The following is an 11,901-nucleotide window of genomic DNA, read 5'->3' as shown; positions in this document are numbered from 1 at the left end:
TTTTTAATTGCCTAGTCTGTATTTTGTCTTTGATTTACAGATCAACACTCGCTGGATGGTACAATGATAATAAATAATTAAGGACGCGAGATCCGCGGAAGAGTGGCTCAACCACTCGCATGGCGGGCGTTAATGGCGCTCCTGAGAATATCTCTTCGGTGTAATGAAGAAAGAAAGCAGAGTCGGGGCTAGCCCGACCCAATTGTCACGTCATGTACATATTTGCAATTATCTACTTATCAACAATAACAATTTACTATTTAAACACGTATTGCGAACGCTTTTGAGTACCATCGAGAGGAGAGTCCATGGGGTGAACAGTACGAGTGAGATGACAAGACGTGATGAGATGATAATCGTACTAATATCGCGACTCGCATGCCATACGCGGCATCTCGCGCGCTCGCTCGCATCCCTCGCGAATTCCGCGATGCGGTAGCATGCACGTGGGAGAGGCGCCTACTTCGTCGATTGTTCGAGATAAGCTATAAGATCGGCCCGCTCCTGGGGCTTCTTCAATCCGGCGAATACCATCTTCGTGCCGGGAATGTATTTCTTTGGATTTTCTAGATACTCGAACAGGGTATCCTTATTCCAAGTGATTCCTAAAACACAAGTAACGCGCGTGGATTATAATAAGATTACTATTTATGAGTGTATTTATTCTGAGTACAAAAGTGATTTTAGTGCTCTAAACAATACAGAGTGCATTTATATATTTAACTGTATCATGTGATCAATAACTAAACTAGGGCTGGTGATTTGCTTCGAAGCTTCGGCATTAAAATCTTCAAATTCTTTTGAAATTTCGAAAAATACATTTGAACAAATAATAAATTTATTCAAAAAATTTACAAATATTGTAAATAAAAAGAATTAATATATCTACGGAATTATTCCTAAAAAATTTGAAAGTATTATAACCTGAAATATTACAAATTAATAATGAAACTTAATACATGTGTAAATGAGGAAAGATAATAATCAATAAAACAATCCAATTAAGAAAATTCAAATTTTAATGTATTTTTCAAAGCTTCGAAGGCACCTTAAACTTCGAAAGGTCGAAGTTAACGTCGAAGCTTCGAATATTCGAAGTGAGTAAAAAGTAACAGCCCTAAACTAAACATACCCTTCGCTTTGTTGGCATCGGTGTATAAGAAACCCGGAGCTTGACCAGTTTTTCTACCTATAAGTCCATGTAAATTAGGACCTACTTTGTGTTTGCCACCCGCTTCGACGGTATGACATTGTGCGCATCTTTGAATAAAAAGCTAAAAAAAAGAAATACAAAATTTCGTTATAAATTACTATTTATGTTATAAGGCTATTAAATTTGTTTTTTGTCTTTCTTATTTATTACCTTTTTTCCTTTCTCTACATCACCCGCCGGAACACCCATATTTATTTAATTTTGTATTCTGAAAAAAAAAGACATTCAATTATAACAAAAATTAGTACGCTAAAAATATACACATATGATTTTTTTTATTATCATTCGTTACATGCATTACTCGTATTAAATATTTTATCTTTATTTATAAAATTCAACAAAATAATTATTGAATAACAATATTAATAACGCGAGCAAATAATAATTCTTTCAAAGAGTTCTAAAATAGAAAGTTAAACTCTCAAATAATTAACACTAATTAACACTAATAATCCTCCAACGATTATCACAGAATAAGAAAGTGATGTTCGATTATCGATATGTAAACCATTCAACTGACTGTATCTTTAAAAAAATGAGCTCGGCAAGCAAAAATGTTTCAAACAAAAGTTATATTGTTTAAAAGGAAATAAATAATAATAAAATCAATTTGCAAAGATGATCTAAAAAAAATTAATGTCAACAAAAATGTTTTTTTGATTCGCTTTGCCAGCATATATACGAACGTTGTTTAATATAGAATAAGAACTTTTAATTCTGTATCTAATTCAAATACAGATATTCAAAAAATATTTTTATATTCTCAAATTAATTTACAATGTCTTAAATTGGTTTAAAAAATACTTGTAATAAATCTTGAGATTCTGTTATGACAGTTTTTCAGAGGTATCAATGCAATTATATAATAACTATGTTATACAAGGTATCTTATTGTAAACCATCCAACTGACTATTAAAAAAATAATTTAAAAAATGAGCTCGGCAAGCAAAAATGTTTCAAATAAAAGTTATGTTGTTTAAAAAAGGAATAAATAATAATAAAATCAATTTCCGAAAAGAATTATATTGTTAAAGGTCACGTAAAGGTCATTGTATTTTTTTTTTAAATAGAATTTATGAGATTTTTTTAACATAATTTTATTCTTTATTCTGCATATAAAATCATTCGTTATGCAAAAATTAATAATTTATGACAGAGATATTTTATATATTATTTTGGCATATTTGATATAAAATATGAAATATCTCGTAAATTATGAATTTTCTGATAATCTTACCCTAAATACTTATGAACAAAATAATGAGATGCATCAATTAGTGCAAAGAAAGCATATAGTTGTTTTTGAAATGTTTATATGTATAACTGCATATTGTAAATTGCATAATTTACAAAATGAAACTCCCAATGAAGTATAATTAATATTTATCGTAATTTTTCTACAAAATATTCAATTACTTCTATCTTCAGCTTAATATTCACTCGCGATATCACAAGTATTGTAACACTTATAACACTTGCATCACGTAGAATGCATTTTTCTTCCTTGTGATACGTCATCACATATGACAAGTCGTAGAAAAGCACACAAAATATACCGCGCTCACGGCTAGATCAGACTATCGAATAATCGTGAAACAATTATGACGTGCAATAATTATCAACATTCGAATGTGATATACAACAAGTTTTTCGGATAAAAAAATGTTTGTGATATCGAACGTAATTGGTCTTCTTTTTTTCTTTTAATGGTTTCCTTTTGGCGGGTTTCAGTTAGTAATAACTAGAGATGTAAAAAAAACATTAGAAAAAAAACGCATTTTATTTCATTGAAAAAATACAAATTTAGTTTTTTTGTCCTAATTTTGATAACACGACTAATTAATTGTAGATAGTATATAATTATATAATTAAGTTTAATGTGATCTAACTTTTACAAAAGGAGAATCGTTTTAATTCTTTTTCTAAAGCTTTTCCTTAAGTAAAATTTATTATAATTATTCATTAAAGTCCTTGCTTCAAAATATGTTTCAGAATCAATATATTGGCTTTCTCGTTCTGCGCAAAATAAAATGATGATAATTTAAATCTACTATTTATAAAATAATAAAAAATCATGAAAAATTAACTTATATTAAGCAAAATATAGATATTAAATAGATAGCTAAAAAAAAACAAAATTTTGATAAAAAAACGAGGCTTATGTTTCTTTCTAAAAAAAAAAAAAAAAAAATATTTTATGAAAAAGAAACAATTTGGTTTTTTTTCTATTGACATCTCTAGTAATAACCAAGTTGAATGTAGCAAATACAGAAACGTGTGTATACGTGGTCAGAAATATTCAAGTGTGATCACAAAGGTCAGTTTTGTCAAAATTTTTTGGCTTCCGCACCCGACAACTCATCTGATGATGCAATCTATAGCGTGACCGGTGACATCGCGCATAAAGATCCTTTGGGGTGAATCGAAAATGACGTAAAGAGACAAAGAAGACGTCCGGAGTGGAGGACACGTGTAACTCTAAAAATGACCTTTGAACCAATAATTAATTCTATCTAACCGCACTAATCAGTCCGCGTCACGCGGTTGCATCGTTGTCTTCTAAATCATAATCTAACAGGGAGATAAACGACTTTCGATAATCGTGACTTCACTATCGAGAGAAGCGATTACATCAGTCGGGATTGTCCGGAAGTTCTTCCTAAAATCGGAGCAATTTTGAATCTCGACCGCGAATCGGTCCACGTTTCTCGACAGCCCTCCCGTGACAGTCCCCCTCCGAGTGAAGGACGTCGCGACTCGCGCGTTTCGCACGACCCTAAAAATGCATTCGGAATGCGTTCCAACACTGGCCCAGGGCCAGGGTTAGACACGCGTTACGTAAGTGAGTAGCTACTATTCAACGTGGTCACGCGGATGGGTGTCTCTGATCGAAGGGGAATCGCGGTCCAACGAGAGGCCGAAGAGGGGAATCGCGGGCCGATTTTCCTTCCCCATGATTATGCGGATACATCAGTTCTGTCCATGCATTTCAATGACTTGGCGCATATATAACTTTCGACCTCGCGGATCGAATTTCGCCGAGATGAATGCGCGCGCGAGCACGTGGTAACGTCAGGATCGGCGGAGAGTGGAGATCCGAATTTGAAAAGGGGGAAAAAGGGTACGCACTGTGCGTGAACGCCTCCCGCGTGCGATGCGTACTCTCGTTCGCTTTGCTTGTAACATACTCACCTCGCGTCTCTGTCACGCACAAGAGAACAGTGATGCAGCCAACTGGCCTGTAGTCCGACTATGAATAGCAGCCCGCGATCGATGTGGAGTAACTGGCTCCGCTGGCCTGGCCTCGAGCGCGATTTTCGGGGTATTTCAATGGCTGATGCAATTGACGACGCACGGACTGTACAAGTTGTCGTCAGATGGCGGTGAAAACCAGCCGCGAAATTTGATCTTTACATCGTGCTTCTTTTTATTCTTAAAATTTTTATGTAAAGATAATTAAATTTTAATGTGAATTATTGTGAAAATTATTTTTAATTATTTTTAATAAAAAAATTTAATGAAGTTAAACATATATCAAAGATTGCTATCAACTATTCTAAAATTGTAAAAACGTTTGTATATAGTATTTAACACCGACGAGATACACTTAAAGACCGACAGCCTTACGGGAGTTAGCGTGGCAGTTTAGTAATTGCTAAAATTTAAGCAATTAGGCAATAATAACATTAATTTTATGATTTATTATAATAGATCAATGTTTTTTAGATACGTACTTTATAATTCATCTGTATATCTTGCAATAGTTAATTTTATTTAAAATTGTATTTTTATAGTTACCATCCGCGTTTAATTATCCAAAAAGATAGTAAAACAGTTGGAAAAAAATGTAATTTTGCGGCAAATTTTTAATAAAGAAAATTATACGTAAAAAAAAGTTATTACACTGTGGCAAATCTACAGCAATTTTCTAATAACTTTATTCTACTAATTTTTTAACATACAATTTTTATCTAAAAATTAAAAAAATATATTTATATATGTATAATTAATGTACTTCTAATTATTTATACTTTTAAAACATTTAAATTTTTCAATTATTTAAATTTAAAATTAATAAAATTATAAAAATTTTAATATAAATCATAATTAATGAAAACTTATTTTATAAATTTCAAAAATTATCTTGTGATTTTTTATTACAGAGTCCTAAGATCGACTGTATAGCGAATAAAAAAACATAAGTAATAATAAAAACTAACAATGAATACTATTTAATGACAATCTTATAGAAGTTTATATAACAATTTATATAATATTAAACTGTTTCTAATATAACATTGATTTTATAACCCGGAAAAAAGTTCCACATATAATTATATATATAATTATATGCAAAATATGTCCATATGTATTTCTTTCCTTTGGAAAATTATTCTTTAATACAAAATTCATAATAAGGAAACATAAAAAATAATTAAAAGAATAATTTTTACATTGTTCTTTTTACAAAAAATAAAGTTTGAAGAAATGAGAAAAATTACTCATATATAAATATCATATATAAGTGATTAAAAAAATATATATATAATTATATATAAACAATTTTTCTTATTTTTTCAAACTTGTTTTTTTGTAAAAAAAAAACAATGTAAAAATTACTCTTAATTATTTTTTATGTTTTCATCTTATTATTATCAATTTTATTAAAGAATAATTTTACAAAGGAAAGAAACAATAATTATATGTTAAACTTTTTTTCTCGGGAATTTATTTAATTATCTTTTTATTATCCTTAGATTCAATTATGTATCATAAACTTGATGGAAAATTACAAAAATTTGCAAAAATTAAAATTAAAAATTATGTATTTTTTCACAGTACACGTTTTTTAATAAGTTGAAATTCTTATATTTCTATTCCTAGTACTTCTGCCATTAATTAATTACGCAATAAAATTGGATGTTTTGATTGGTCGTAACGTAACGGATGACGCGCGCGTGACGCGCTCAGTGGGAACGCACCCTAAGGCTGGATCCTCATGCAGACACTGGCGCTTGACACCGAACGCTGATTGACAGAAAACGATTAGTGGGGGTAAATAGCGAGAAAATTCTCTTACTATTTACCCCCACTTAGAGTCCTAGATTATCAGAGAAGCGAGACCGGCTTATGGCAGTATCGCAAAAGTACTAAAAAATATTAAAAATGGCGTCGAATGGCCAATCATAAGTTTGATTTATTCGGCAGCCATTTATAATAGCGATAAATCAATCTTATGATTGGCCATTTGCGTGTCCAATCAGGACTCGTAACACCGGTCGCGCTTCTCTGATAATCTAGGACTCTACCCCCACTAATCGTTTTCCGCCAATCACGTTCAATGTCAAAGCGCCAGTGTCTGTATGAGGATCCAGCCTAATGCACATGCATACAACGGAAAGTAACATCGAGCGTGCCGGAAATCACAATTTTATATCGAGTTTCCTTTCTATTTACTTTGCTTGGATAGTCTATTTACTTTTTCGTTTTTGACCGCTCGATGCTGTCCTGTGACTGTCTGGTGTCATAATCTCTTTCATTAATGAATTTCTAGTAATGAATTTCTGACAAAAAGTTCTTTTAAAAGATACGTGAGACCAGTAGGTTTACGAAGAAAGACAAACTCGACAGCAAATTTATTTAAAAAGAAAATAATTGCAAGACATGGTAAATGTGACGAAGGGCATTTTGGTTGAATGGTATGTCTTGTCTGTAGAAAAAATAATTTATTGATAAACTGAATTAACAATCATATTCATTCTTTATAATCCAAGCCAAACTGCATGAGCAGCTAACAATCATATTTATTCTTTATAATCCAAGTCCTCGGAAATGTTAAATTGTTTATTAAGATCCTGCTCCGAGATGCCAAATTTATTCTTGCACCAGCTCTGTATAGAAAAAATGTTGTCTGTCCATATGTTGGTCGCATCTTTGTATCTCTAAACGAATATTATAACAAAAAAGGAGCAAATATCAGCGACATCAACAAAATAATAGCTTCCTCTGATTTCACTGAAATCTAATACCTATTGTGTGTCATGTGTAAATTGGTAGAATACAGAAACGATAATCAAAAGTATCTAAAGCTACAAGAAGCACAACAAAACATTAAAAGATTAAGAGGTCTATTATGTTGAATTAAATATAATGTGATGTGATGTGTATGTAATTTCATTGAAATCAGGGAGGATTTTTTATAATTCTGCATATTTATCTAATTGTAAGTTACATTATTATTCATATTTATATTATATTTTTCAATGTCTCTGGTAACAATTTTTTTTAGAATTCTTCATATAATTTCCATATAATTCTCTAAACAATATTTCTCAGATTTTTTTATACGATTTTGAAATATTTTTAGAAATGAGAAAATCTACATCTTATCTACAATTCTTTACATATGGGAATTCTGGAATATTTTATGATTTCTTATTTTATAATTTCCAAAAAAAAAACTTATAAAATCTGAAAAAGTTTAAGATACTTTTTAAAAACTTTCATAAATTTAAAATATGAAAATTTTTCTAAAAATGTCAGATATTTGTCAGAACAAGACGTTCTGAAGTTTGATAATACCTGTGTCTTTTCAACCATTTCCGTAATTACTTCTGGATCGACGCCACTGAATTTAGCAATTTGTTTTTTTATCTCTTGTTCCTCTTTCCTCAACTTTTCCACTTCTTCTAATAACGTTCTCCTTTCTTCTGAATCATTTTTCAGTTCCTATATGACATATTTTAGATAGGTAAAAAGAAATTCAAGTTTAATAAATTAATAGTTGATTTGTCTTTACCTTTTCCTTCTGTATCTCTTCCTTCAGTTTCTCCAACTTAAATTCCGTTTCTACCAACTTTTTGCTTGTATCAGCTATTCTGCGTTCTGTTGCAGTAATATTTTCTCTGTAAAAGATTACTTCTTAAGTATCTCGTTTTTTTTTCTACGAATAAGAGCCATACAATTTTCTTGCAATATTACCCTGGGAACCTCCAGAAATATGTGGAAGTACCAATTTTTTCAGATCGTACTAAACCATCGTCCACTAAAGCTTGTAACACATCTTTGACAGATTGTATCACGATATTCTTTTCCTTTGGCGCGATCTTCTCAAGATCCTTTAGTGTGAAAAATTCTTTCTTCTCGTAAAATATTTGCAGCATTCTCATACGTTTTTCATCGAGAGAAACTCCTTTTTTCTTGGACATGGTATCTAAATGCATATTCGTAAATATGTAATTAAATAATTAAAAATAATTAAAATTCAAATAAAATTGTTTATGTTGTTTAGCGATGCGGCTATGAAGCAGTTTCTTCTACATTTAGACGAAACATCTGCGCTAGGAAGGAAATTCATAATTCAAGATCTGGACGAGAGACATCTATTCATATCTGCCGACATATTGGAAACTTTACAAGCAAAAGTAGATGATTTAATGGATCAGATATCATTCCCACTGGCAGAAAAGGGTGTATAAAAAGGAAGAAACGAGAGATTTACTTTTTGAGATATAATATTGTGAACTTGAAAAATGGCTCGAGAATCTGGTAGAATAAAGGATGCGTGTCAAAAGAGAATCCTTGATGACGCTGCGCGTAAGCGTAGGCAGAAAAAGGCATTGGAAGCATTGGAGCAAGACAATTTTCATGATGATCCACATGCCGACTTGGGTATGTATTAGGGCTGGTGATTTACTTCGAACGCTTCGGCATTTAAAATCTTCGAATTCTTTCGAAGCTTCGAAGTTTAAGGTGCCTTCGAAGTTTCGAAAAATACATTTGTGCAAATGTATTTTTGTACAAATTTATTCAGAAAATTACAAATATTGTAAATAAAAAGAATTAATATATGTATGAAATTATTCCTAAAAAATTTGAAAGTATTATAACCTGACAAATTAATAATTAAACTTGATACATGTGTAAATAAAGAAAGATAATGATCAAAACAATCCAATTAAGAAAATATATAGATCCAATTAATTAATATTTGAATTAATACTTCAATATATCTATATATTTGGATTAATTTATATATAACTATAATGGAGAAAATATATAGATCCAATTAAGAAAATTCAAATTTTTTATGTATTTTTGAAAACTTTGAAACTTCAAGTATTCGAAGTGAGTAAAAAGTAACAGCCCTAGTATGCATTATAAAGACGCATCTTTTTGAAACATCGTATGCTAATTAATATATATTTTTTCTTGTTTCAGTGATGAGTAAGAAAGTACCAAAATTTCAAGAAACATTGGACAACAGAAGTGGCAGAAAAAAGAAGACTCGTTCCGCAGAATATTACAAGCAACGTTTTCGCAAGACTTTCGCCCAGCTCGTCGAGGAGGACCTCAATATGAATCCCAATCCACCGAACTACGCCTGCGCCCAGGCACCGCCGTCCCGTTTACCTGAGAGACATTTCTGTGCGGTGTGCGGTTTCCCCAGTAATTATACGTGTATACCTTGTGGTGCCAGATATTGCTGTGTCAAGTGCCTAGGTACTCATCTTGATACAAGATGCATGAAGTGGACAGTTTAAGAATTTTGACTTTATTCACACTCGAGTGTTTAATTTAAATAAATACAGAAGAAATGCATGAACCTCGAAATCTATTTTCTCCACGGAAGAGATTTGTCTTTAAAGTATATTTTTATAATAAAGTACATGAGAAATATGACAAAATACCCAATAAGCCCAATAAATAAAACGTCAACAGTGCCAGAAGATTTTAGCAAAACATTATGACAACTACGTCTGCACTAAGCTCGTGTTTTTCCAACAGAAGAAAAAAGAAGTGACTGCTTACTTTAACTCTTTCACCTTGGGTTTTAATAATTTATGCCGTTCAACATAAAACCAAAGGTTTAAGAAACAAGTTGTCACTCGGCAATAAAAAAAAGACCATGTAAAGACAATTACTGTGTGTTTCTCTAAATTTATTGTCGCTTTTCCATCAATTGGTTGTCAACTGCCATTGCATGTTTTGACAGTTGTGTGCATTGTGAGGTTAGTAACGTAAGTATAAAGGCGGGAAGCACAGACTTCTGTATAAAGCATAACACATACGAGTAGCATAATGCACAGCAACGCACAAGCTTATGCATAAAGCTTTATACACTAACCTTAAATTGACACCAACACTATCAACGCTGTCAGCCCCACACTTGTCCTACCAGGGTTGTATGTTGTCTTCACAGTCTTCACACCGGTCACGACTTCATTCATCTATTTCAAGGTTAGAATCCTATCCATTAGGGCTCCTGCACACTGGACACGGAAATGCTTATGCTTGTCGCAAAATGTGACGCGGTAACCAATAAACTTAGGGAGAATTCACACCTTGAAAAAAAGTAGAAAACAGAATAGCAGAAACCAATCAAAACTCGCGCTGATAGTCAACAGTTTCTGCTTTCTGCTTTTCTTGTTACCAGCGTGAGTTCTGATTGGCTTCTGCTTTTCTGTCAAGGTGTGAATTCTCCCTTATAGCTCCTAAAGAAAGATGACATTGGCCACGTTTAGCAGACGAAGCAGATGAGTGAGCGCTTATGGTGATTCGCTGGATCTGAGTGAATAAACCAATCGTAACAAAGAATCACTGAGCGCTCACTGATCAAGACTGTCTGTTGAACGTGGCCATTGGCTACCGCGTTGTATCTTGTCGCGTGGCAAGACACAACGCGGTAGCCAATGGACGTGTCATCTTTCTTGATCTCTGACAGGAGCTATAAGTTTATTGGCTACTGCGTCGCATTTTGCCGCGCGACAAGCATTTCCGGGTGATACCCGATTGACCACGTCCCGATTGACCACCAGCCACTCACAGCGCTTGAACAGTGGAAAATCTCTAGGCACCGGCCGCTGTGAGTGGCTGTGGTCAATCGGGACGTGGTCAAACGGGACGCTCCCGCATTTCCGCGTCCAGTGTGTAGGAGCTCTGAGTCTTCGAGTAGGTATCACCGTGCAATTTTTGTTTTGGGCTGGATTCAATTAGAGATCCTCATAAGAGTCACGAAATAACGGATCCAATTTTGATTGGTGCATGAAGTATGAATAAGGAGACGCAACTCCATAGATTGGAAGTGAGCACAACAAATGTTCCGTGTACTGTCAGGTTTGCTGAACAGAATAATATATAATAATATATTTTAAGGTGATTTTTAAATGATAGATTACATTTTGCCATTGTAACCCTATTTAAATTAAATTTCAACCCAATATCTCAAACCATTGAGAAATTATTTAGGTGTCCCGGAACTTTTTGGACACTCTGTATATACAAACATGATATATTTTAGATATGAGCATGCAAGTATTTATAGACGATACATGCTCAAATGAAGACATGCTAACAAGTGATAATGAACAATCAGACTGTACGTGGCAGAAAGTACGTACAATTTTTTATACAGTTATATAAGTACATTAATGTTGAAATTAATTAAATTTTTTCTATATTGTTTTCTAGTTTCTAAAAGTAGTAGCGATTTAGTCGCAAATGATCTACAGTTAACGCGACACGAACACCAAACGTGCTGTGGTAAGATATATATATATATATTATAAATATTTGTTATGTTTTATTAGATATATATTTTATTAGAAAATAAATATTTATTCTATTTTATTAGATAGATATTAGATAGATATTATATTTTATTAGATATATATTATAAACATTTATT

At 32.3% G+C, this 11,901-nt stretch overlaps 4 protein-coding genes across 7 annotated transcripts; 2 read left to right on the top strand and 2 right to left on the bottom strand.

The window, feature by feature from the left end:
• On the bottom strand, nt 1–4,534 carry LOC105460820 (cytochrome c). Of its 2 annotated transcripts, none has more exons than XM_011707313.1 (4): nt 4,407–4,534; nt 1,364–1,421; nt 1,133–1,274; nt 1–605 (listed from the first exon to the last, which is right to left on the bottom strand). In XM_011707313.1, exons 2-4 carry the CDS (start codon nt 1,400–1,402, stop codon nt 460–462), a joined length of 327 nt encoding a protein of 108 aa, XP_011705615.1. In that variant the 5' UTR covers nt 1,403–1,421; nt 4,407–4,534; the 3' UTR covers nt 1–459. The 2 variants fall into 2 exon arrangements, with proteins under 2 accessions (XP_011705615.1, XP_011705621.1); XM_011707319.1 differs by lacking the exon at nt 4,407–4,534 and adding an exon at nt 3,846–3,969.
• Nucleotides 4,535–6,671: 2,137 nt separating this feature from the next.
• Nucleotides 6,672–8,709, top strand: LOC105460780 (general transcription factor IIH subunit 5). Its single transcript, XM_011707276.1, has 2 exons — nt 6,672–6,913; nt 8,506–8,709. The coding sequence occupies exons 1-2, from the start codon at nt 6,879–6,881 to the stop codon at nt 8,690–8,692; spliced, it is 222 nt and encodes a 73-aa protein (XP_011705578.1). The 5' UTR covers nt 6,672–6,878; the 3' UTR covers nt 8,693–8,709.
• On the bottom strand, nt 6,924–10,475 carry LOC105460799 (meiotic nuclear division protein 1 homolog). 3 transcript variants are annotated; one of them, XM_011707292.1, is made up of 5 exons: nt 10,342–10,475; nt 8,196–8,427; nt 8,014–8,119; nt 7,797–7,943; nt 6,924–7,156 (listed from the first exon to the last, which is right to left on the bottom strand). In XM_011707292.1, the coding sequence occupies exons 2-5, from the start codon at nt 8,420–8,422 to the stop codon at nt 7,019–7,021; spliced, it is 618 nt and encodes a 205-aa protein (XP_011705594.1). In that variant the 5' UTR covers nt 8,423–8,427; nt 10,342–10,475; the 3' UTR covers nt 6,924–7,018. The 3 variants fall into 3 exon arrangements, with proteins under 3 accessions (XP_011705594.1, XP_011705601.1, XP_011705607.1); XM_011707299.1 differs by lacking the exon at nt 10,342–10,475 and adding an exon at nt 10,027–10,284; XM_011707305.1 differs by lacking the exon at nt 10,342–10,475 and adding an exon at nt 10,032–10,284.
• On the top strand, nt 8,728–9,903 carry LOC105460790 (zinc finger HIT domain-containing protein 1). Its single transcript, XM_011707285.1, has 2 exons — nt 8,728–8,885; nt 9,435–9,903. The coding sequence occupies exons 1-2, from the start codon at nt 8,747–8,749 to the stop codon at nt 9,755–9,757; spliced, it is 462 nt and encodes a 153-aa protein (XP_011705587.1). The 5' UTR covers nt 8,728–8,746; the 3' UTR covers nt 9,758–9,903.
• Nucleotides 10,476–11,901: the final 1,426 nt, after the last annotated feature.

Source organism: Wasmannia auropunctata, unplaced genomic scaffold (genome assembly GCF_000956235.1).
Source record: "Wasmannia auropunctata unplaced genomic scaffold, wasmannia.A_1.0 LD336101.1, whole genome shotgun sequence".
NCBI classification, from domain to species: Eukaryota; Metazoa; Arthropoda; class Insecta; order Hymenoptera; family Formicidae; genus Wasmannia; species Wasmannia auropunctata.
The sequence above is the reverse complement of the archived record's forward strand: the minus strand, read 5'-3'. Positions and strand labels throughout refer to the sequence as shown.

Bases quoted from the DNA above. Each gene is read 5' to 3' on its own strand.
- LOC105460820 (XM_011707313.1), bottom strand. From the start codon at position 1,402: ATGGGTGTTCCGGCGGGTGATGTAGAGAAAGGAAAAAAG. The intron at 1,275-1,363 runs GTAATAAATAAG...TCTTTTTTTTAG, and splicing joins ATGTAGAGAAAGGAAAAAAG to CTTTTTATTCAAAGATGCGC. The intron at 606-1,132 runs GTATGTTTAGTT...CTTGTGTTTTAG, and splicing joins CGATGCCAACAAAGCGAAGG to GAATCACTTGGAATAAGGAT.
- LOC105460780 (XM_011707276.1), top strand. From the start codon at position 6,879: ATGGTAAATGTGACGAAGGGCATTTTGGTTGAATG. The intron at 6,914-8,505 runs GTATGTCTTGTC...TATGTTGTTTAG, and splicing joins AAGGGCATTTTGGTTGAATG to CGATGCGGCTATGAAGCAGT.
- LOC105460799 (XM_011707292.1), bottom strand. From the start codon at position 8,422: ATGTCCAAGAAAAAAGGAGTTTCTCTCGATGAAAAACGTATGAGAATG. The intron at 8,120-8,195 runs GTAATATTGCAA...AATCTTTTACAG, and splicing joins TATTTCTGGAGGTTCCCAGG to AGAAAATATTACTGCAACAG. The intron at 7,157-7,796 runs GTATTATCAAAC...ATATTCGTTTAG, and splicing joins AAATGGTTGAAAAGACACAG to AGATACAAAGATGCGACCAA.
- LOC105460790 (XM_011707285.1), top strand. From the start codon at position 8,747: ATGGCTCGAGAATCTGGTAGAATAAAGGATGCGTGTCAAAAGAGAATC. The intron at 8,886-9,434 runs GTATGTATTAGG...TTCTTGTTTCAG, and splicing joins TGATCCACATGCCGACTTGG to TGATGAGTAAGAAAGTACCA.